The sequence below is a fragment of the Borostomias antarcticus genome, assembly GCF_949987555.1.
Source record: "Borostomias antarcticus genome assembly, chromosome: 17".
NCBI lineage: Eukaryota > Metazoa > Chordata > Actinopteri > Stomiiformes > Stomiidae > Borostomias > Borostomias antarcticus.
The window spans coordinates 2544391-2569905 of record NC_140250.1 but is presented as its reverse complement, the minus strand read 5'-3'; the positions used below and the strand labels follow the sequence as shown (position 1 = coordinate 2569905).

At 45.6% G+C, this 25515-nt stretch overlaps 1 protein-coding gene across 3 annotated transcripts in view; it reads right to left on the bottom strand.

Moving 5' to 3' along the window:
- Window positions 1-10546, bottom strand: part of sh3tc1 (SH3 domain and tetratricopeptide repeats 1) — a 14377-nt gene extending 3831 nt beyond the window's left edge. Inside the window, exons 1-11 of one of the 3 annotated variants that reach the window (XM_084451498.1) lie at window positions 9981-10546; window positions 9401-9475; window positions 7868-7998; window positions 7589-7694; window positions 7214-7291; window positions 6581-6779; window positions 5373-5449; window positions 4999-5194; window positions 4732-4862; window positions 4554-4595; window positions 2668-4380 (exon numbers count right to left, since the gene is read on the bottom strand). In XM_084451498.1, coding sequence (XP_084307624.1) covers window positions 2668-4380; window positions 4554-4595; window positions 4732-4862; window positions 4999-5194; window positions 5373-5449; window positions 6581-6779; window positions 7214-7291; window positions 7589-7694; window positions 7868-7998; window positions 9401-9475; window positions 9981-10104 — 2872 coding nt within the window. In that variant the 5' untranslated portion in view covers window positions 10105-10546. Of the gene's footprint in view, window positions 1-2667; window positions 4381-4553; window positions 4596-4731; window positions 4863-4998; window positions 5195-5372; window positions 5450-6580; window positions 6780-7147; window positions 7292-7588; window positions 7695-7867; window positions 7999-9400; window positions 9476-9980 lie in introns of those variants that run through there. The other 2 variants (XM_084451497.1, XM_084451499.1) reach the window with 2 other exon arrangements.
- Window positions 10547-25515: the final 14969 nt, after the last annotated feature.

The following is a 25515-nucleotide window of genomic DNA, read 5'->3' as shown; positions in this document are numbered from 1 at the left end:
TCAACTCCAAATCTTTACCTTCGTTTTTCAATATTTCAATATTATGCCTTAATTTATCATTTAGCCTATGTGCATTATAACTCACAGATCACAGTGGATCTACAAAGGCACAAAACATGTATTCACAGATAGGCCTATGGAACTGAAAAAATGGCATTTCACTTTGATTAAAACAACTTTTTTATTTTAATGTACAGTAGATACATTTTCACATCTGACCACCTGAACTGACTCACCACACTATGCACAAACTAAAGTGGGAGCTATGAAGAACGTTATCACCCTGCCTTGTAAATGTATTAAATTTGTACATTTCAAAAACCCATAAAAGTGATAGCAGTGCATGAGCAATAGAGTTACACCAGACCAAACTATTTTGTGCTGAAGCTGCTGACTGATATTATACTGCACAATGTTCATGGTCTTTAAATATTACATTACCACAGTAAATGTTATTTTTAACAGAACTGTATTCTTCAGAGTGCTCTCATCAATTGCAACCGAAAATGCAACAAATGACTTGACTTTGTGATTCATTTGGCTGTCCAAGTCTGCCGAGAGATCTGAAATTCTATCTGCGACAGTGTTCCTCGTTAGGCTAATGTTGGCAAAGGCCTGTCGCTTTTCAGGGCACACGATTTCTGCAGCCTTCAGCATGCATGTTTTCACGAACTCGCCCTCAGAAAATGGCTTGGATCATAACGCTATTTCGTTAGCAATAAGGTAGCTAGCTTTCACCGCTGCATCACTGACCTCTCGGCTACGGGTAAAAACAGACTGCTGTTTCTTCAGACCCACTAACAATTCATTTATCTTCTCTATTCTCAGTTGTCCTCGCAAATGGTTGTATTTTTCACCATGATGAGTCTCATAGTGGCGTCGAATATTATATTCCTTGAGCACTGAAACTTGCTGATTACACACCAAGCACACAGGTTTCCCTTTCACTTCTGTGAATAAATAAGAATCAGTCCATTTTTCTTGGAAAACTCTGCACTCTGTGTCAACTTTTCTCTTTTTGACAAAGACATTTTGGTAATGACGGTGCAACCGTGGGTAATTTTGACAACAAGAGCTTAATAACGATAAGGCAAGATTGCCAGATGGCGCATTCTGGGCGCGTTGCTGTCACGTGCTGTTTATTTCCGGATCTCTCGTTATGTCAGTGCGACCTCTGCTGGACAAATTTGGAATATCTGTTCCTTTTTTTAAATTTTGGACGTCGTCTCGTGGGCCGGTTTGAACCATCTGGCGGGCCGGTTTTGGCCCGCGGGCCGTATGTTTGACACCCCTGGTAGAGTCACTGGTCACTAAGGGTTAGTCTGACTCAGCGGGGAAAAAAAAGAAGTATATTATTGCCCAATCAGTGCGGGCGAAATCTGTTGTCTGCCCAATCAGATTCAATCCAGACTATGTGAAACAGCAAAAAACAAGCAATCGCTCTGCTGAAGCCGATTGTGATTTGTTTAAAGAATGAACCTGATTGGTCCAGCTAGACCTTTCTCCAGCGCTGGCCCAGCGTGAACGAAGTGTGGAGATCTGTGGCTGTGTGAGGCAGCCTAAGGGTTAACTGGTTTGAACTGGCCTAACTGACACAGCAGAGCATGTGCTGTAACTCAAATATACTTTCTACATATACTACTGTATGTTCATCTACAGATCCTCAGGGCAAGATTCATTCAACATACTGTACATAAATACACAGTCAGAGTCGCGCATGTAATATACAACTGACATTCTTTTCACTGTGTATTTTTCATGTCCCTCTTGATGGAGACATATATATCGTTATATCGTATCTCTGAATGTATACACCGGAAATTAACCTTGGGTTACCCTGGGAATGCCTCTCTGTGGCTATAATACCAATATACGTCTGGATGTCAAGGTCCAAGAAAAACCTCAAACCTGTTGTTTCAGCTGATGAAGGGTAGGGGAAGACTGTGTGTGTGTGTGTGTGTGTGTGTGTGTGTGTGTGCGTGTGTGCGTGTGTGTGTGTGTGTGCACATGCATGTGTGTGTGAAATAGAGAATGGGAGAGAGAGAGAGAGAGAGAGAGAGTGAGTGAGAGTGGGTATGTTTGTATGTGTAATGCGTGTATGCATTGAATATAATAGAAAAGTTTATCAGCCAGGTGTAACAAGTACGGGTACAGATACACTGGAATTCTTGTAATCGCTTGTCCTTATCTTATCTTCTTATCTTATCCTTATCTTATCTTATCCTCATCTTATCTTATCTTATCTTATCCTTATCTTATCTTATCTTCTTATCTTATCCTTATCTTATCTTCTTATCTTATCCTTATCTTATCCTTATCTTATCTTATCCTTATCTTATCTTCTTATCTTATCTTCTTATCTTATCAGTGCTCATTCCAGTCCTAGCTACTATTCAAGAGTTCCCAAACTGGCAAATTACTATACTAACCATCGTGTAGCAGTCTATCAGTATCATCCACATCTACTTATCCCATCCGATCATGGATGACTACAGTATGTCTGTGTCCATGATGTAGGCAGTGCAATTAAATGCAGTGCTATTTTTGTGTGTGTACTGTGTGTGTGTGTGTGTGTGTGTGTGTGTGTGTGTGCGTGCGTGTGTGTGTGTTTGTCTGTCCGCCTGTCTGTGCAGTGCCATCGAAAGGCGCCGCCGCGCCCTCGCTTACCGTCGGCGTGGTCGGACTTGATGGCGACCAGCAGGGCCCACTCGTAGTAGATCTTCCCCCTCTCCACCTGACCCTGCCTCACGTAGAACCGGCCAAGCTCCAGCAGCACTGCGGCGAAGTTCACCTCGTGCCCCTCCCCCTCCAGCTCCGAGAACAGCCCCGCCGCCTCGGTCAGGTGCCTCTCCGCCAGGCGGCGCGCCCCGGCCCCTAGGCACAGCAGCCCCAGGTTGGCCTGCGCCACCGCCCTGTTGGGCAAGTCCTCGAACTCCTCGCAGACGTCGATGGCGGCCTGGTAGCTCTCCGCCGCCCTCCGGAGGTCCCCGGCGCGCCGCAGGGCCACGCCGCGCATGTTGAGGACCAGGCCCTCGCGCGGCGTGGTGCAGTGCTCCGGCGCGGCGGCCAGCACCGCGTCCAGAACGTCCAGCGCCACCTCGGGCCGGCCGCCGGCGACGTGGAGCCAGCCCAGCCAGATGAGGGCGCCGCCGAGCTCCTGGCCGCCGACGGCGGAGCCCAAGGAGGAGGCGCGGTCGACGAGCGCGTGCATGCAACCCGCCGCCCTTCCCAGCATGCCGTGTCTCTGGAACAGCTGGGACAGGCCGAGAGTGAGCGCCTGGCTCAGCGCCAGATCCTCCCCTCCGGTTCCCTCGGCGAACGAGAGCGCGCGGTGCAAGTACGGCGCCGCCTGAGCCGGAATGGCCTCCCTCTCCCCGGCCCCGCCGGCATTCTCCAGCAGCAACGCCACGCCGCCGAGGCAGTCGGCCAGCCCGGCCGAGGGGTGCAGGCGGGCCCTCCCGGCGGAGCTCGCGCCCAGGCGGGGGAGGCTGAGGTCGCTGTACAGCCTCCCCAGGCTCAGGTAGCTGTGGCTGGGCGTCACGCCCGGCGTCCCCGGGGGCTCCGTGGAGAGAACCAGGAGCCTCTCCACGAAGGGGACCGCGCTGGCCCCTTCGCCCCGCCTCCAGTGTAGCTTGGCCAGCAGAAAGCAGGCCCGGGCTTCGGCCATTTTGTTGTGCGCCAGCACGGCTTTCTTCAAGACGTACCTGAGCGCCTCCGGATCTTTCTCCACGCGAGAGACGCAGTCCGGGATGCCCATGAGCAAGGCGGCGAGGCGCTCGGACAGGGCAAAGAACTTCTCCATGTTTTTCTGCTTGAGGTATATAACCACTAGGTTAGCGTAGATGCTAACCAGCAGTAGCATGTCGGTAAACCCATCTCTGGGGACGCTAAGGGCTTCCTCCAAATAAACTCTGGCCTGAGAAAACTTGGACCTCCCGGCGCACAGCTTCCCCAACAGGAAGCACAGCCGGCTCTGTGACCAATGGAGCCTCTTTTTCCTCGCCGTTTCCCTGGCCACGCCCAAATACGCCACCAGCTCGTCCGTGTCCGATTGGCCGTTGAAGGTGGTGGCCAGCACTTCCGGGGTGAATCCGTAGAGGGCGCCGAATTCCGGTTTGTAGTCATTGCCGTCCAGGAAAGACAGAAGAGGGAGCACGCTCTCGTGGTTGCTGTTACCGCCTTCTACCACCGGGTGGACAGTGAAGTGGGGGGCCCCGGGTTCTAGAATCTCACAGTTCTCGTCTGGGTTCCCCAGTGTTCCGTTTGAGGTCACAGTGGATCGCGGAACCTTGCGCGTCTTCTTCCCCTCAGTTAGAATCATCTGGATCTTTTTCCTCAGCTCGGCCCGCTGGTGAGACTCCATGGTGCCAGAGGAAGCATCTGTGAATAATCACATAAGATAATTACTATGTTGACATGAAGATAGAGAGAGAGAGGGAGAGAGAGAGAGAGAGAGAGACAGAGAGAGACAGAGAGAGAGTGATGACATAGTTTCTTGGAGATGTCTCAATACTGGGTTCACATGTCAGGAGAAGATAGTCTTATAAGCTTACTTTGAGTTGGTTCCTCTGGAGAATCCTCTTCGTCGATCAGATCTGGAAATCATTCAAGCACTTAAGCCATGGATGATATATTATAGGACATTCATCTCAACCATAACATTGCGCCACAGACACAAACAAACAAGATGCATGTTTTGCATGCTATTCTGATAACACCATTTTGTCTCACCCAGTTTGTAGACAGATCCCACGTCATTCTGGGAGGTTTTCTTCAGCAGAGAAATTGTATCTTCTATGAGCTGCTCCTCTTTCTGACTGAAAAACAGCCTCTCCTCCTTGTCCAGGAAGATGCTGGACGACCTAAAAACATGCACAGTGGTTAGAGCGTCTTCGAGACCGAACCGGGCCACTTGACACTCTGCTAACCAGGTCTAGGATCAAGAGACTGTGACCGTTACACTGAAATCATAATCCAAGAAAAATACCGTTCACTTACTCACAAATGGTTTGGTCCGGTTTGACCAGGCTAGTCTTGACCAGGCCCACCTCCTCTGTCCCTTCCAGCTTCCCTGTGAACCAATCGAAGCAGGACACCAGCAGTCCCACGATGACGATGCGATCGCCAGCCTCCAGGCTGAGCTCGTCGGGCCCCTCGGCGTCGTACTCGGCGGTGGCAACGCAGGAACCCTTGGCTGAGCGCGGGGGCAAGAGAACCGAGAATACAGAGTTTCAATTTTAGCCAGAAGTTGGTCAGGGTTCTAGAATTCCCCTTGGGCGGAAGTTCTAGAACCAGAATCCCAATTCTATAATATGAGAGACAAATTCCCCCCTACGCCTGTCGATCTGTACGCCGACAGACTCTTTCCTTACCAAACTGGAAGGGGAAGTCACAGGCAGGCTTGCCGCTTCCGACTAAGATGTTCTCTGGAATTGACTTGAGGAACCACCTGTGGGTAGGGGTACAAGGCAGAAACCATCAGAACGTACACTCTGTCTGCAGTCTGCACTTCGTGAAAGATAAAGAACCAGAAAGGCTATTTGGAGAGCACAGGTCTCCACGCATGACTGCATTTTGTTGGTGTAACTCAGTTGAAATGGTTGAATATGTAATAGCTTACCACAGGCTAAGAAAATGTAATTCTTCTTAATAGTGAATGAGAATCAGATATTATTTTTGTTTTAGAACAGAATAGAATAAAAGTGTATTAGCCATGTGTAACCAGTACAGGTAGAAGTACATTGGAATTCTTGTAATCGCTTGTCCTAACAGTATCTAATCAGTGCTAATCAGTTCCTCATTCCAGTCCTAGGTCCTCAGCTAGACATTTAAAGGTTCCCAAACTGGCAATTTACCATACTATCCGTCGTCTAGCAGTCTATCAGTATCATCCACATCTACTTATCCCATCCGATCATGGATGACTATGTCTGTGTCCATGATGTAGGGAGTGCAATTAAATAACGTTCATGTCAGTTGTTCCATAGAAAGATAGGATAATATTTGCTTAAACAGCAAACAAATAAAGCTGATATCTATCTATATAAAGCTGATTTGACTCCTCATTGTAACGAAGAGCCAACGTTATTTAAAAAAAAAAAAAAAAAATCTTCATCAGGATTCGATTCTAGGACTACAGATTACTACGGCTACTCAACCATCTACCCGGACAGTACGGTAAGCCTGGCAGAAGACGTAAAGATGAAGTGAAGGGAAATAGTCCAAGTATGGGCAAATCTGGTTTTCTTTTAATCCATTTATCCGCCCAGTGATTCGGATCCTTCCAAAATTGAATGGGTTCCATGTTAGCTCATGCTACACCCCTCCACTGAGTTTTGTGAAAATTGCTCTGGTAATTTTTGTGTAATTCTGCTCAAAAACAAACGAACGACAAATGAACAAACCAACGAATGAACAAACAATCGAATGAACGAATGAACGAATGAACGAACGAACGAATGAATGAACGGATGAACGAACGGATGAACGAAAGAACGGACAAACATGTGCGACTGAAAATATATCCCCCCGCCCCGGCGGTCGCCGAGCGCGGAGGCAATAATATCCCGTACGGACTCACTGGTAGAAGGGGACGACGGGCTCCAGGGACGGTTTGGGCTTGGTCCCCCGGGCCCCGTCTCCGAGGGACAGCACGGACCAGCCAGACCCCATGAAGGGGGGCTCGAACAGGGCTATGTCGCCCTGCTCCAGGTACAGGTCGCTGCCAGAGGTGGAGCTGTCGAACATCTGGTTGGCGCCACAGCTGGCGAAGAACGAGCCTGGCGAGGGACATGCAGGAAGACATAAAGGACAGCGGGGTTTAGAAGACGTGCACGTCGTCCGTGTCAGCAGCACTTCCTGTGCTCATTTGAGGAGGAGTGTGTTGCTTTATCAAATAAAGTGCCACTACAGTAACATTTCTGTATGTTTTGGGTGTGTTTGTGTGTGTGTGTGTGTGTGTGTGTGTGTGTGTGCGCGTGTGTGTGTGCGCATGCGAGCATGTTTTAACATATATATGTGTGTGTGTGTGTGTGTGTGTGTGTGTGTGTGCGCGTGTGTGTGTGTGTGTGTGTGTGTGTGTGTGACTGTGCTAGAGTGCAAGTGTGTTAACATAATGTGTGTGTGTGTGTGTGTGTGTGTTCCCTACCCTCCTGCATTAGGATGCCAATGTACATGAGGTTGAGTGTCTCTTCCTGGATGGAGATCTCTATACCCATGTCCTCCAGGTCCAGAGAATCCAGCCAGAACTCCTGGTCCATCAGTAGGTTCTCCATGCACTGGCCCAGGAAACCTGGCAACCAGCACAGTACAGTATGTCTCTTCAATAAATTTCAATATATTGGTTTACAGTGGGTTCCCCGTACACTGGTACATGAAACCTGGCAACCAATGTCCATAAGACACTTTTTTGCCCAAGTTATTAATTCCACTAATAGAGAATATTTATTGGATTTAGATTATTAAAGCTAATCACAGACAATGGAAATTCTACAGTGTGGGTCAATCTGTTGCCCCAGACTCATAAAGGAAGGTTTCCTGGATTGACCCTAATCTCTAATAATCTGAGCCTGTAAAACAGACAACATACCCATGGAAAAGTAAGTGGTGAACTTCCATATTTCCTCGAATGTTTTGAACGTGACGAACATGACGCTTTCTTCACTGTTGATGGAGAGGAGTTGGGCTGAGAGTTCCTGGGGAACGGCAGTGGAAAACAACAGGCCTGTTAAAACGATGGCAGCCAGAATCACGGCTGCTCCCTGCAGGAGCTGAACCCAAAAACGTGGGCGTTGCCAAGCTACAGGGTCAAAGACGAAAAACGTTTATATATATAGACTAAGAGGTCAAAGGTTAGTGGTTAGGGTACCGTGAAGAGGGCTGTGACCTCGGCGCTCTCGGCCTCCAGGACGCGGAGTTTCCCTCTCAGCACTTCCTGTGAGCTCTCGTCAGCAGGAAGTCTGTCCGGCCCCTCCACCATCGCCAGAAGCATGGGCAGCGCTGGTACAGGAAGTCCCATGACATGTTATAAAGCAAACATGGCGGTCAAAACCCATTCTAGCTGGCTTTAATGTTGTTATAATGGTGCTATATTTTCTTATGCTGTTGTATAACATGTATGGAAGTGCATGTGATGTATGTGATTATGTTATGGTGATCATGCATTCACATTGATATATATTTTGAAGTATCATTTTGATGTGTGTTTCATTTGGGGTTGTTTACATGTGTGTATATATGTGTGTATACATGTTGTGCATATTTGTCTGTGCTAGCTCACCAAGTGATCCACCAGATCTGAACACTGCTCAGTGTAATAGTGATGGTAACAGGAGAACTCAGGTAATCCAATCAGATCATGACACTTCCTCATAAAAAAACATCCCTCACTGAAGGACGTTCCACATTCCACAGTTACTATGACGATCATCACAGGCCATAATGATCTCAGACAGAGAACAGGTAGAACTGCCTGTCACAGGTACTTCACGCCATTGAAGTGAAACAGTACTTGGCATTAAACATGGAACATTTTGTCAGTTGTTCACACAAGTTGTTGACTTCAAGTAAGGAGTCCTCACTCTCTCTCTCTCTCTCTCTCTCTCTCTCATAACTGGTAGCTATTTTAGACTCTTTATAGGTCTGGTGACACATTGTGACAAAGAGAAAAGATTAATAAATGACTGGAGAGCAGCCCTTTCTCAGGTCCAAGGTATAAACCTGTTAAATTCATCCCTCTCTCTCTCCCTCTCTCTCTCCCTCTCTCTCTCTCTATCTCTCACGTGATTTCCCATGGAGGGTGGAGAACAGATGTAGGCCAACATTAGCGTTCATAAGGGCTTGAAAGTGAACTTTACCAAAATATCTGAGTGTGTGATCAAAATCAAAGCACTAAATGATGTATGAAAGCATTTCCTTTTGTGGAACCGGAATGAAACACACAGTTTGTGTTATTATCATGTGACCCAATCTCACCTCTCATGGATAACATTTCAGGTTTCAAAATGAGACACTGACGTTCAAAGTAAACAAATCGTTGGCAGAAATGATAAAATTATAAACTTACTCCAAACTCAAAACAGTTCTCCTACCCTGAACCCATATAATTAATACAACATGTTTATAATGGCAACACTGTATGGAATATCACCCAACAGCTAAAGCACAGAATTCATGGTAGGAGTTTAAACCATAACTTCACTGCAACTGCCAAAGCCATACTCCCCTGACTTTCCAAGCCTCCTCTTTAGAATGTGGTTGGAACTTGGAACCTTCATCCAATTCAATGCTCGGTTCTAGAATCTTGCTATGGAAGGGAGTCTGATGATACAAGCAACACGGAATTCACCGTTTTAACGGAACGGTGTCATATTTCTGGAGAGGGTTGGTCAAGTTAAGTTACCTGTAGGGAAACTGTCTTCCAACGTAGACTGAGTTCCCCTCCTTCCGCTCCCTGCTTCTCTGGAGATAGTGCGATCTGTAATACACACGCCATATAATATGAAGTATGAATGACACCTCGCACAAAATTAATGTGACATCAATATGTTAGATGTCTACATTTGTTCTATTCAAGTTACTTGTGTGGGACTTGTGACACTTAGAATTCCAAATATTCTAATGGTTTTCTGGTCACTTTGAGTTTATTATGACAAGTGCAGGAAACAAGGGTGTCCCTGTTCTTTATCCCCGTTTCCTGAGTGTGATAATTGCACGCGCACGCACACACACACACACACACACACACACACACACACACACACACACACACACACACACACACACACACACACACACACACACACAGAAAAGACCGAGGCATCTGTAGCTCTGTTTTCATAGTGTCCTACACTAAAGAGGTTGGGTACTGACAGCAACACTGACATCAGAACCAAAAGATGGATTCTTACTTAACTAATAAACAGAAAATTGCGTAGCCTGTGAGTCAAGTCTTGTACAGTGCAGTGTCAAAAGTAACTCACCCATTCTCCTATTCCTGGTGAGCGTCCCCTTCATGGCTGGCTCATGCTGGTCCTCAACGGAGAGCTCTCGTCTGTACCGACGACTGGCAACTGCCAGCGGCTCTTGCTCCACACTGGTTGTCATTTTTTGGGGATCAGATGAATCACCGTTTCTCCTCCGGGTATCATAAACTCCGCGAGCGCACCGGACCTGTCACGCGCCCATATTGCGCTCCGCTCCGTGCGGACTACACTTGGAGAGCGCAATAAACTTTTATCACAGTCGAAGAGGACATTGTGCATCACGAATAGACTATACACAGAGTGAAATGTATCTGTCAACTAGGCTACTACGTAAAAATAATAAATATTTTGCGGTCTGTGCACCCTCACACGAAAGCAGGGATCTTCTGCTTACGATCGTTGAATTCTTTAGTGAGTCCGTTGTTTCTGCTTCCAGTTTCTACAACCCATGCAGAATTGTCATGTCCTGTCGTGTGACGTTTACCTCACAACGACCCGAAAGTCCTTCATGCAGCTGCCAGCGAAATGGTTAATAATCGCTGACTAAACAAATATTATTCCGCCCAAACACTCCGCAGTTGTCTTTCCACTGACGGTGCGGGTCACCTTTAAGTGATATTTGAACTATTTCCCACACATAAATTGATTTTAAGAACTTTCTCTCTGTGTAGCCTATGTGTGTCTACTGTAAAAGAGAGAGAGAGGGAGAGAGAGAGAGAGAGAGAGAGGTTCTAAGAGACAGAGAGGGAGAGATAACGTTTCTGAAATCTCTATAGGCTATTTCAGACCATGTGCTTGTTTCAGGGGAAGCCGCGCCTTTGCTGTTGCAGCCCGTAGACTGGGGAATAGCATCCCGTTCTCTATCAAATCTGCCCCTTCCATTGATTCCTTTATAGGCTCAAAACTTAAAACTCAAAACTCTAGCGTTTGGATCCCCCTGATGTGGTTTTATGTGATTTTATAATGGTATATGTGCCTATGTGCTCTCATTTTGTACTTAGGCTATGTATTGTGTGTTGATGCTTAGGTCGGTGTTTTTGTTTTTAGCCTTTTATTAGGTGGGCTAGCTTGCAGAAGCTAGCCCAACTTGTGATATTCCCACTATTTCTTTCTTTCTTTCTTTCTTTCTTTCTTTCTTTCTTTCTTTCTTTCTTTCTTTCTTTCTTTCTTTCTTTCTTATTATTCTCCCCACTTTTTTGAACCTTAACTAGTTCTTCATACTTTGTCCTAGAAACTTCATTCAAACTTTAAAATGTTCATAATGTTTAGCTCTTGAACGGATCCATTCAGATTTTTGATATTTGTTATAGTTTTTAAGAAATTTAACTTTTAAAACAATTTTTTGTCCCATTGAAATTGCTTGAAACTGCTTTTGGAATGTTCAGAAACTTTGTTTTTAGAGTGGTGGCAGCAGTTGCTTTGAAAATATTCACACATTTTGTAAACTGCTGGCACTCCTACAGTTTTGAAAGCTCACACACATATTATACATCAAAATGTTCACACAACTGTGCTGATTCGTACGATGTAAATATCTAAGCAGTGTGACTTATAGTTTTCGCTGTATGACGATTTGTTCGGCAACTGCGCTCCTCATTGAAACGTATGGCAACGCACTCTAGCTTTTGAGCTGCTAATTTTGCATTTTTACTCTTTTTCTAACTTGTCGCTATGCCTACAGTTTTAACATCTCATACACATATTATATATCGAAACATTCCCATAACTGTGCTGATTCGTACAATGTAAGTATCTAAGCCGTGTGACTTATAGTTTTCGCTGTATGACGATTTGTTCGGCAACTGCACTCTCCATTGAAATGTATGGTCCCACCTTTTGAGCTGCTAATTTTGCATTTTTACCCTTTTTCTAACTCGTCGCCATGCCTACAGTTTTTAAGCTACACGGACATATCATAGCCTAAAATGTTCAGCATTTTCTCAGGATTCCTACGGTGTCAATATCTAGGCTGTGACCTTTATACGTTTTGAGAGAGAGCTGTCTGAAGCCAGCATGCCTTTCCATTGAAGTGAATGAGAGGATGCTCACAGTGTCAGTTGGGATTTGAATTTGGCGACACGTGCAGGCTCTCTGTACAGGCACCCTTTTATGACTACTGTGGTAGCATTCATATCCATCATTCATTCCTTCTATCTTTCCTTCCTTCCATCCATCTTTCCTTCCTTCCATCCATCTTTCCTTCCATCCTTCCTTTCTTTCTTTCTTTCTTTCCTTCCTTCCTTCCTTCCTTCCTTCCTTCCTTCCTTCCTTCCTTCCTTCTTTCCATCCTTCCTTTCTTTCCTTCCTTCCTTCCTTCCTTCCTTCCATCCTTCTTTCCTTCCTTCCTTTCTTTTTTCCTTCCTTCCTTCCTTCCTTCCTTCCTTCCTTCCTTCCTTCCTTCCTTCCTTCCATCCTTCCTTCCATCCTTCCTTCTTTCCTTCCTTCCATCCATCCATCCTTCCTTCTTTACTTCCTTCCTTCTTTCTTTCTTTCTTTCTTTCTTTCTTTCTTTCTTTCTTTCTTTCTTTCTTTCTTTCTTTCTTTCTTTCTTTCTTTCTTTCTTTCTTTCTTTCTTTCTTTCTTTCTTTCTTTCTTCCATCCATCCATCCATCCATCCTTCTTTCTTTCTTTCTTTCTTTCTTTCTTTCTTTCTTTCTTTCTTTCTTTCTTTCTTTCTTTCTTTCTTTCATCCATCCATCCATCCATCCATCCATCTTGGTCTCCAATGAGGGGTGCATGAGGATGGCCTGGCAATCACTGACCTGCCCCCCACAACCTCTGACCTGCCCCCCACAACCTCTGACCTGAGGGGGGCGGAGTCTCGCCACCACGCCACTATCCACGCCACCGTCCCCACATCTCAGACCCTGAGTTGGCTAAAGACGCAGTTTTCACGGTTGGGTGCATGTGGGTGGTCCGGGGAGCAGTACACTGTCCTAGACCGGCTCTGACCCGAGGGGGCGTAGTCTCCTCACAACGCCACTATCCACGCCACTGTCCCCACATCTCAGCTCCTGAGTGAGCTACAGACACACGGTCTTCACTGTTGGGTGCATGGAGATTGCCCGGATGTCAGTACACTGCCCCCGACCTGCTCTGACCGGAGTGGGCGGAGTCTCGCCATCACGCCACTATCCACGCCACGGACCTCACAACACAGCCTCTGAGGTGGCTAGAGACACACAGTCTTCACTGGTGAAGGCAGGTGGGTAGCCCGGCATGGCCTACACTGTCCACGACCGGCTCTGACCCAAGGGGGCGGAGTCTCGCCACCACGCCACTGAACATGCTACGGACACCACAACTCAGCCCTTGAGTGGGCTGGAGACACACGGTCTTCACTGGTGAAGGCAGGTGGTTAGCCCGGTGCGGCCTACACTGTTCACACCTGGCTCTGAACCAAGCGTGCGGAGTCTCGCCACCATGCCACAGACCCCACAACTCAGCCCCTGATTGAGCTAGAGTCTTCACCAGTGGGTGCAAGGAGACTGCCCGGAGGTCTTCATGGTGGAGTCAGGTAGGTGGCCCGGAGAGGGGTACACTGTCCCCGACTGGCTCTGACCTGAGGGGGTGGAGTCTCACCACCACGCCACTATCCACGCCACGGGCCCCACAACTCAACCCCTGAGTGGGCTAGAGACACACAGTCTTCATTGGTGGATGCATGGAAATCGCCCAGAGGTCACTGTACTGTCCCCGACTAGCTGTGACCCAAGGGGGCGGGGCCTAACCAGCACGCCACTATCCACGCCACGGGCCCCACAACTCAGCCCCTGAGTGGGCTAGAGACACACGGTCTTCACCGGTTGAGTCAGGTAGGTGGCCCGGAGAGGGGTACACTGTCCCTGACTGGCTCTGACCTGAGGGGGCGGAGTCTCACCCTCATGCCACTATCCACGCCACGGCCCCACAACTCAGCCCCTGAGTGGGCTAGAGTCACACGGTCTTCACCGGTGTGGGCGGATAGGTGGCCCAGAGAGAGGTGTACACTGTCCTCGACCAGCTCTGAACTGAGGGGGCGGAGTCTCACCACCATGCCACTATCTACACCACGGGCCCCTCAACTCAGCCCCTGATTGGGCTAGAGACACATGGTCTTCACCGGTGCGGGCGGGTAGGTGGCCCGGAGAGGGGTACACTGTCCTCGACCAGCTCTGACCTGAGGGGGCGGAGTCTCACCACCATGCCACTGTCCACACCACAGACCCCACAACTCAGCCCCTGATTGGGCTAGAGACGCAGGGGCTTCGCCGGTGGGTGCATGGAGATTGCCTGGTCCGTAGTAGTTCTAGCAGTAGCTGTTACATACAACTACAGCAGCTAGCCCACCTCACATTTTCTCCAGGAAATGTACTTTCTAGTTATGATTCTTATTGTATTTTTACTGCCTGATTTGACTTGTACAGCATTTTGGTCGACGTGGGTTGTTTTTAAATGTGCTTTAGAATTAAATGTGACGTGATCACTGAAATGTCCTGCATTCAAAGAACTAAACTCATCCAACTATTTTTACATCCTGGGAAGAGTCACCATTTCCCTTTCCTCCCTGCACGGGATAAAACCTGCAGTCATGTAGCCTAGTTCAGGCCTGATTAAATAGACTAGAATTATCTTATTATCTTATAGGCTAGCATTTTACTCTCAGACTTGCCTAGCATCAATAGTAAATTTCTCTCATTTATAAGCCTGCCTTTCTGCCTACTAGCCTCGCGTCTCCTGGCTCTCCTGGGGCCTCATTTATCATTGACAATTGTAGCCCAAAAAAAGCAGTTGTGCATACACCCTTTTTCATTTACACCTGATTTTTGTACTTGCTTTTCTCCGCAAATAATGTGATGTATCATGCCAAACTCAGTGGGAAATATTGTGAGATATATACACAATATTTCCCATCGAGTTTTTGCATGATACATCGCATTATTTGCGGAGAAAAGCAAGCACAAAAATCAGGTGTAGCCTAAATGAAAAAGGGTGTATCCACAACGATAAATGAGGCCCTTGGGATATTTCCGATTGAACCCGAACTTGACCCGAACGACTGTCTGTCTACCTGCCCAGTACCCTGGCCCAACCCCCACACGTGAGAAGTGGTATAGGGGTACACTTGTGTAATTGATTGCTGCCAGTAGCCTACCTACTACTCTCTCCGTCGTCAGTCATCTTGGAACTCTGGAAGACTCTGTCGTCTCGTCGCATGTTGCTTCATGCTCATCGCGAATAATTATTTTCTACGGATATGATGCCAAAACTACTGCAGTAGTGAAATATGTCTGGAATAGTGTCAGCGGCTGCTTCCGAAGTCAAGAAGTAGGCCGATAATTGTGTCGGCCTCGGTGGAGCCTACAGGGAAGGATGGTGGTTGGTTTGAGGGACTCGGAACACAGCACCTGGCAGCAAGGTAAGTAGACCTATGCCTTTTTCAGCCAAATTATTTGGCTACATCCTTAATGAGTAGGTTAAAGATGCACATGTTTGTAATTCGCCGAGGTATCCGAGATACTAGACTATGCATGCACATTCGTCGTTGGAGCCTAAAGGCATGCCCCAGCCCGAAGCCCTACAACTTGGCCTTCATTTTACGAATGGCAATAATTAATTGTATTGGGACATTTTGACGTAGGCTATTGTATACTATATATAGCCTAGGTTTTGTGCCAATTTTGAAGAAATAGAAGAGTTTGTCTTTTTAAACCTGCCGCTAGTGTCAGGGTTATGAAATTGCGAGCGTGTAGCCTAGGCCTTACTGGGGCCTTGCTGGCGGATGGCGGATGTGTTAGAAGCTAGACTATAAAGAAGCCTCGATAGAAGCTACGTTTCCCCAAATAACATACAGGGAAATTGATTAAGGATATTCCCCATGATTGGATACATTAAATGTAATCTTCCTTTGAGCGACCACACGAGTAGCCTAGGTCTTGACACCGATAGCCCGGCCTACTCTTGTAAGCTAGGTCTAAGTTACTCCAGTCAGGACGGAGAGAAATAGCGTGTGATAAGAATGAGTGAACTTTTCTTGGATTTGTTAGTGGTGGTGATTTAGGTGCGTCCTATTTATATACGGTCTCAGAGAAGCCATAGAAAGGTCAAATTTACTGCTGATGGGCATTCAGGCCATTCAATACAATTATCACTAGGTGGCGACAAAGCTCCAAGTCTTTTTTTATAGGGACTATGTGTGTTGAAGCTTGGCTTTAAGATTGACTGGATACATTATCGCTGGGAATCTTAACGCTATTTCAAAATGTGTCACAACGTACTTGTTAACTCTTACCAACATTTTAACTAGGCTACTTAACTTTTTTATGCTTACTGCAGTGTATATACGATTCGAGTAAGTTATGTCGTTTCTTATTGGAGAACGGTTTATCACGTGACCAGGAAGCATAGTTTACCGGCTTATAACGTTATAAACTGAAGTTTCTACATAATAGGTAAAGCCACAAGCTACGCCATTTGTGTTTTTACATGCTTTTTTATGCTATTTGCCGGATTTCACATTTTGGAATAAACTGGTTTAACTCTGACCTTGCGTTACATGGCTGAGAATCACCCCCTTTCTCCGCATAGCAGTTCGGTATCGCTTCTCGGCCTTTTGGCTAAGATCAAGTGTAGTATCTGTTCTTATCAGTTTAATATCTGATACGTCCCCTACCCGGGGACCATATATTAAATTGATTTTTGGAACTGGGAGATGGAATAGGGGCTTGCTCCGTCCACTCCACGCATCGACCTGGTATTGCAGTACCTCCAGGAACGGTGCACTTCCCCCCGGGGATATAAGATGTCAAAAGAAAAATAGGAAGTTTTAACGCTGCTTGAGATTTACATATCTACAACGTAACTAAAGGTGCTGGGAAGTCATGATGCTGGGATCTTACCTATTTCACATCAGATGATCCTACATTTATGAAGTTAGTATAACAAGCATAGCTTGCTGTTAGTGCTTGTCCGACTAACGGGGAATTTGTTCATTTTTACAATGCGTTGATAATGCGTTTGTGTTTAGGCTATTGTGGTTAATAACACTGTTATTATACCAGTGATCGCCAAGTTAGGTTGAAATCATAATGGGGGTTGTTCTGCTCTCACAGGCAACTGTCGCCTCCCCATCTGACGTGCAGCTACAACTGAATTCTGATTGGTGAGGAGGCGACTTCGTGGGCGTTCTCTGCTCATTCATAAACAAATGTAACATGAGGCGCATTTAGCAGGCTACAACACAGTATCAAATACGTCGTATAACATACCCTTTTAGGTTTAAATTAATTTGCTAAATTCATGCATCTAGCATTTTATAACATAGACGATCATTATTGTGTTACATGAAATGTGATATGACATGTTGCTGTCTCGTCACCGGGTTTGTTGCCCCGGGAAACGGCCTGCTTTCTCCGCATGGCGGTTTGGTATCGCTTCTCGGCCTTTTGGCTAAGATCAAGTGTAGTATCTGTTCTTATCAGTTTAATATCTGATACGTCCCCTACCCGGGGACCATATATTAAATTGATTTTTGGAACAGGGAGATGGAATAGGGGCTTGCTCCGGCCACTCCACGCATCGACCTGGTATTGCAGTACCTCCAGGAACGGTGCACTTCCCCCCGGGGATATAAGCTGTCAAAAGAGAAATAGGAAGATTTAACGCTGCTTGAGACTTTCATATCTACAGCGTAGCCAAAGTTGCTGTGAAGTCATGACGCTGGGAAAGTTGCTGAGATGATCCTCAATTTATTAAGTTATTGTGTCCCTCCCCCCTTAGGGCATAGAATCAACCGAGTTGATGCAGTTAAAATGCCCTTGTGTTAGTTAGGAGCCTCCCTAGTCTAGGCAGGACAGATGTGGCAGTCTGACTGACTAGTGACTGGCTGCGTCCCTGGCTCGCACAGCGCTCCCGCCGGCTCGAGTGGAAGGTTTGGGGAGAGACCGCGTGGCTCTACGAGGGCATCTTGGAGAGGGACGAGTCTCCCCCTGGTGTTCAGTAGCAGAACTGCAGTCTGAATTTTCTTTGTTCTCGTGAATGTAGGCTAGTACTAGTGGAGTAAAAGTAAGTTAAAAGCGACATTTATTTTAGGCGTTTGGCTGATTGTGTTCGAATATGATATGCAGTATAATACACAGTGTTTGTGGGGATGTATTCACTGGGATTTTAATTCAAAAATGAACACACTTTTATGAAGACAAACTGTATCGTCCTGATACAGCATTGCATGCTGGGAAATGGTAGAAAGACTTGTATTTTGATGCAAAATGAATACAAAAACACATTCAAATAGCCTCTTACACAGCTGGTTAAACTCGTAAGGAATAGTTATTTGTTCTAATCTGCGCTGTCCCTAGTAGATGTCTAGTGTTCACCATCAGGGTTTAGTGTATGCTGTAGAATGACCTCCCCACAGCGGCCGTGTACAACTCATACTTACCTGGCAGGGGAGACACCATGATCATGAAGGTGGTTCACCCTGGGCGAGGCTCAGCCATTGCACTCCGGCTGTGCTGACCCCAGCGAATTCCTCAAATGTGGGAATCTCGACTGCATAATTTCTGGTAGTGGGGGACTGCGTTCGCGCTCTCCCCTGATAAAGTGTTGAAAATAAAATAATAACTTGGGTTTGAAGACAGATGGCGCTGCTGTGTTGTATTCTGGGTTAGAATGTAATTTACCACAGGTTGTCTAGGCTTAAGACCAGCTGGTGTATTCAGTATAGAGGTCCTTTCCACAGAATTATCCTTGTTTTTTTTATCAAGTAAATTGTGTACACCTCCTATTTGATGAAGTCCAGGGGGGTATTCCACAAAGGCCTAGGTATTCCACTAAGTGAGCCTGACTTCTGCACAAAGTAAGTTTCCAGGTTGTACTCATTGCAAAGGTTGGGCTTACTCAGACCGCTTTGTGAAATGTCCCTCAGTGCTCTGCCTGTGCTAGGTTTGATTCAAGGATGTTTTTTTTGGGTGGGTGGGGGGGTCATATCTCAAATGCAGCCTACAAGATGTGGGTTCCATGCACAACAGAGTGCTTAGGCCATTCCCCTAGTCCAATTCCTAGTGTGTGTGAACCATATACATGGTTAGTAGGCTAAATAGATCTTGAAATCTCGAAGAAATAATATTCACACAGGCCTACTGTTCATATTATGATTTAGAACACTTGGTTGATCATTTAACAATCGTAAAACGATCTTAGAATGTAGGCTATTGATCAAGAGAGGTTTTTTGATTTATTGTGACATCATTGGAATACATTCTTCTGCTTTATTTGCTGTGTGATATAATACAACTCGACATCACACAGATCACCTTCAGTGTTCAACCTGTTATTTGGCAACTTTTCAGTAAATATACATTTAAGTTAAAAGTCATTTGTGTTCAGTCTTTTCACTGCTATGTGGTTGCCTAGGTGACTGTATTTTAATAATGGCTGCTGATTATTTTTTTCTCTATTCATTTATTTAAATGGGAAAGACATTTATGATCTCAGCTTGTTGTTAGTGCTTGTCTGACAATAACGGGTGATTTGTTCATTTTTACAATGCATTGATAATGTGTGTGTGTGTATAGGCTATTATATGTATAGGCTATTATGGTTAATAACACTGTTATTATGCCAGTGATTGCTCCAAGCTAAAAACTAAAATACAAACTTGGGTTTGAAGACATGGCGCTGCTGTGTTGTATTCTGGGTTGGAATATAATTTACCACAGGTGCATTCAGCTGGTGCATTCAGTATAGAGGTCCTTTGCTCTTGCCACAGAATTACCTTTGGTTGTCATCCAAGGCCTGGAATACACTAGCGCGGAGATCCATGGCTACGTTTTTGAACGGGGAAAACCATCCGCGATTACACGCAAAATTGCAAACACACATCACACCACCATTAAAGAGCATATCAAACAGGTGAATTATGAGTTTGAGCTACAGCAATCAAGGGTATATTTTTCTTGGTTTGTAGCATAGTCTATGATGTTGTGAGTTTAAAATGCAAAGTCGAGCCATCCAACCAACGCCAACAGTAACCAACAAATACATTTCTATCCCCAACAAATACATTTCCATCCCCGTTTGTGTTCCATGCCTGTTGCGCATTCCTTGCTTATAAAATAATCTTTTTTGTGACGAATCAAACCACCATCTCATCTACTTCGTGTTGCTGCATTTTTTGTTTTATTCTTTCATGATTTGAGCGCAATCATTGATTGACTTCTTCACCAGCTTGTTCAGCTTTGTAGCATCCCTCGCACAGATGTTGCCACCCCAGCAGTCCACGCCGAAGAACAGGACGCTGGCGACCACCGACTGGTAGAACATTTGCTGCAGCTTGATGCAGACGTTGAATGACCTCAGCCTTCTCAGGAACACCAGTCTGCTCTGCCCCTTCCTGAAAAGAGCTTCGCTGTTGTCGGTCCATTCCAGTTTGTTGTTGATTTGGACTCCCAGGTACTTATAGGAGTCCATCCTCTCGACTTCCGCCCCCTTGATGGTGATGGGGGCTGGGGTCCCCCTCTTCCTCCTAAAATCCACCACCAACTCCTTTGTGTTGCTGGTGTTAAGCAGAAGGTGGTTGGTGTCACACCACTGCACAGGGCTCTGTACTCCTCGTCCCTGATTGATTGATTGATTGGTTGGTTTAACTTGAAGTGAATACAGTGTTAGAGTGTAGCCTTATTCCTATCGTTTTTACAAAAGCCTTCGGATCTGCCTATTACACTAGCGCATGACGCTGGGATCTTAACTATTTCACATCAGATCGTCCTCAATTTATTAAGTTATTGTGTCCTCCCCCCTTATATTGTTGCATAGAATCACCCGAATCGATGCAGTTGAAAAATGCCCTTGTGTTAGTTAGTAGCCTCCCTAGTCTAGGCAGGACAGATGTGGCAGTCTGACTGACTAGTGACTGGCTGCGTCCCTGGCTCGCACAGCGCTCCCGCCGGCTCGAGTGGAAGGTTTGGGGAGAGACCGCGTGGCTCTACGAGGGCATCTTGGAGAGGGACGAGTCTCCCCCCCGGTGTTCAGTAGCAGAACTGCAGTCTGAAATTGTTGTTCTCGTGAATGTAAGCTAACTGTATTGTCCTGATACAGCATTGCATGCTGGGAAATGGTAGAAAGACGTGTTCACCATCAGGGTTTAGTGTATGCTGTAGAATGACCTCCCCACAGCGGCCGTGTACAACTCATACTTACCTGGCAGGGGAGACACCATGATCATGAAGGTGGTTCACCCTGGGCGAGGCTCAGCCATTGCACTCCGGCTGTGCTGACCCCAGCGAATTCCTCAAATGTGGGAATCTCGACTGCATAATTTCTGGTAGTGGGGGACTGCGTTCGCGCTCTCCCCTGATAAAGTGTTGAAAATATGAAACAAACTCACCTTTGAAGACTGATGGCTCTGCCATGTTGTGTTCGGGGTTAGAATATAAATGACCACAGGTTGTCTAGGCTGGAGACAAGCTGGTGCACTCAGTAGTATAGAGGTCCTTTACTCTTGCCACAAAATGACCCTTGTTTTTTGTCCTCAAATCAAGTAAACTGTACAATTTCCATTTAATAATGACGTCCAGTTCTCGATGCACTAGGTTTGATTCAAGGATGTTTATTAGTCATACGTGCAAGATGTGGGTTCCATGCACAACAGAGTGCTCAGGCCATTCCCCTAGTCAAAGTCCTAGTCTGGGTGAACCATATACATGGTTAGTAAATAGATCTTGAAATCTTGAAGAAATAATATTCACACAGGCCTACTGTTCATATTATGATTTAGAACACTTTGGTTGAACATTCATAAAACAATCTTAGAATGTAGGCTATTGATCAAGAGAGGTTTTTCAATTTATTGTGACATAATTGGAATACATTCTTCTGCTTTATTTCCTGTGTGATATAATTCAACTCGACATCACACAGATCACTTCAGTGTTCGACCTGTTCCGCAACTTTTCAGTAAATATACATTTAAGTTAAAAGTACTGTAATTTGTGTTCAGTCTTTTCACTGCTATGTGGTTGCCTAGGTTACTGTGTATTTTAATCATGGCTGCTGATTTTTTTTCTCTGTAATAACTTATTTAAATGGGAAAGACATTTATGATCTCAGCATAGCTTGTTAGTGGTTGTCCGACTAACGGGAGATTTGTTCAATTTCACAATGCGTTGATAATGCGTGTGTTTATAGGCTATTATGGTTAATAACACTGTTATGCCAGTGATCGCCAAGTTCGGTTGAAATCATAATGGGGGTTGTTCTGCTCTCACAGGCAACTGTCGCCTCCCCATCTGACGTGCAGCTACAACTGAATTCTGATTGGTGAGGAGGCGACCTCGTGGGCGTTCTCTGCTCATTCATAAACAAATGTAACACGAGGCGCATTTAGCAGACTACAACACAGTATCAAATACGTCGTATAACATACCCTTTTAGGTTTTAATTAATTCGATAAATTAGTGCATCTAGTATTTTTAACAGACGATCATTATTGGGTTACATGAAATGTGATATGATATGTTGCTGTCTCGTCACCGGGTTTGTTGTCCCGGGAAACGGGCTGCTTTCTCCGCATGGTGGTTCGGTATCGCTTCTCGGCCTTTTGGCTAAGATCAAGTGTAGTATCTGTTCTTATCAGTTTAATATCTGATACGTCCCCTACCCGGGGACCATATATTAAATTGATTTTTGGAACAGGGAGATGGAATAGGGGCTTGCTCCGTCCACTCCACGCATCGACCTGGTATTGCAGTACCTCCAGGAACGGTGCACTTCCCCCCGGGGATATAAGATGTCAAAAGAGAAATAGGAAGTTGTAACGCTGCTTGAGATTTTCATATCTACAACGTAGCCAAAGTTGCTGGGAAGTCATGACGCTGGGATCTTAACCATTTCAAATCAGATCGTCCTCAATTTATTAAGTTATTGTGTCCCTCCCCCTTGTATTATTGCATAGAATCAACCGAGTTGTTGCAGTTAAAAATGTCCTTGTTGTGTTAGTTAGTAGCCTCCCTAGTCTAGGCAGGACAGATGTGGCAGTCTGACTGACTAGTGACTGGCTGCGTCCCTGGCTCGCACAGCGCTCCCGCCGGCTCGAGTGGAAGGTTTGGGGAGAGACCGCGTGGCTCTACGAGGGCATCTTGGAGAGGGACGAGTCTCCCCCTGGTGTTCAGTAGCAGAACTGCAGTCTGAATTTTCTTTGTTCTTGTGAATGTAGGCTAGTACTAGTGGAGTAAAAGTAAGTAAAAATCTACATTTATTTTAGGCTTTTGGCTGATTGTGTTCGATCATGATATGCACCAGTGTTTATGGGGATGTATTCACTGGGATTTTACTTGAAAAATGAACACACTTTTATGAAAACAAATTGTAGCCTATTGTCCTGATACAGCATTGCATGCTGGGAAATGGTAGAAAGACGTGTGTTCACCATCAGGGTTTAGTGTATGCTGTAGAATGAGCTCCCCACAGCGGCCGTGTACAACTCATACTTACCTGGCAGGGGAGACACCATGATCATGAAGGTGGTTCACCCTGGGCGAGGCTCAGCCATTGCACTCCGGCTGTGCTGACCCCAGCGAATTCCTCAAATGTGGGAATCTCGACTGCATAATTTCTGGTAGTGGGGGACTGCGTTCGCGCTCTCCCCTGATAAAGTGTTGAAAATATGAAACAAACTCACCTTTGAAGACTGATGGCTCTGCCATGTTGTGTTCGGGGTTAGAATAGAAATGACCACAGGGTGTCTAGGCTGGAGACAAGCTGGTGCACTCAGTAGTATAGAGGTCCTTTGCTCTTGCCACAAAATGACCCTTGTTTTTTGTCCTCAAATCAAGTAAACTGTACAATTTCCATTTAATAATGACGTCCAGTTCTCGATGCACTAGGTTTGATTCAAGGATGTTTATTAGTCATATGTGCAAGATGTGGGTTCCATGCACAACAGAGTGCTCAGGCCATTTCCCTAGTCAAAGTCCTAGTCTGGGTGAACCATATACATGGTTAGTAAATAGATCTTGAAATCTTGAAAAAAGAAACAACCACCTCACAGAAATAATATTCACACAGACCTACTGTTCATATTATGATTTAGAACACTTGGTTGATCATTTAACGATCGTAAAACAATCTTCGAATGTAGGCTATTGATCAAGAGAGGTTATTCAATTTATTGTGACATAATTGGAATACATTCTTCTGCTTTATTTCCTGTGTGATATAATTCAACTCGACATCACACAGATCACTTCAGTGTTCGACCTGTTCCGCAACTTTTCAGTAAATATACATTTAAGTTAAAAGTACTGTAATTTGTGTTCAGTCTTTTCACTGCTATGTGGTTGCCTAGGTTACTGTGTATTTTAATCATATCTGCTGATTTTTTTTCTCTGTAATAACTTATTTAAATGGGAAAGACATTTATGATCTCAGCATAGCTTGTTAGTAGTTGTCCGACTAACGGGAGATTTGTTCATTTTCACAATGCGTTGATAATGCGTGTGTTTAGGCTATTATGGTTAATAACACTGTTATTATGCGAGTGATCGCCAAGTTAGGTTGAAATCATAATGGGGGTTGTTCTGCTCTCACAGGCAACTGTCGCCTCCCCGTCTGACGTGCAGCTACAACTGAATTCTGATTGGTGAGGAGGCGACCTCGTGGGCGTTCTCTGCTCATTCATATACAAATGTAACATGAGGCGCATTTAGCAGGCTACAACACAGTATCAAATACGTCGTATAACATACCCTTTTAGGTTTTAATTAATTCGTTAAATTAGTGCATTTATCATTTTTAACAGACGATCATTATTGGGTTACATGAAATGTGATATGATATGTTGCTGTCTCGTCACCGGGTTTGCTGTCCCGGGAAACGGGCTGCTTTCTCCGCATGGCGGTTCGGTATCGCTTCTCGGCCTTTTGGCTAAGATCAAGTGTAGTATCTGTTCTTATCAGTTTAATATCTGATACGTCCCCTACCCGGGGACCATATATTAAATTGATTTTTGGAACAGGGAGATGGAATAGGGGCTTGCTCCGTCCACTCCACGCATCGACCTGGTATTGCAGTACCTCCAGGAACGGTGCACTTCCCCCCGGGGATATAAGATGTCAAAAGAAAAATAAGAAGTTTAACGCTGCATGAGACTTTCATATTCACAACGTAGCCAAAGTTGCTGGGAAGTCACAACGCTGGGATCTTAACTATTTCACATAAGATCGTCCTCAATTTATTACGTTATTGTGTCCCTCCCCCTTGTATTATTGCATAGAATCAACCGAATTGATGCAGTTAAAATGCCCTTGTGTTAGTTAGTAGCCTCCCTAGTCTAGGCAGGACAGATGTGGCAGTCTGACTGACTAGTGACTGGCTGCGTCCCTGGCTCGCACAGCGCTCCCGCCGGCTCGAGTGGAAGGTTTGGGGAGAGACCGCGTGGCTCTACGAGGGCATCTTGGAGAGGGACGAGTCTCCCCCCGGTGTTCAGTAGCAGAACTGCAGTCTGAAATTGTTGTTCTCGTGAATGTAGGCTAGTACTAGTGGAGTAAAAGTAAGT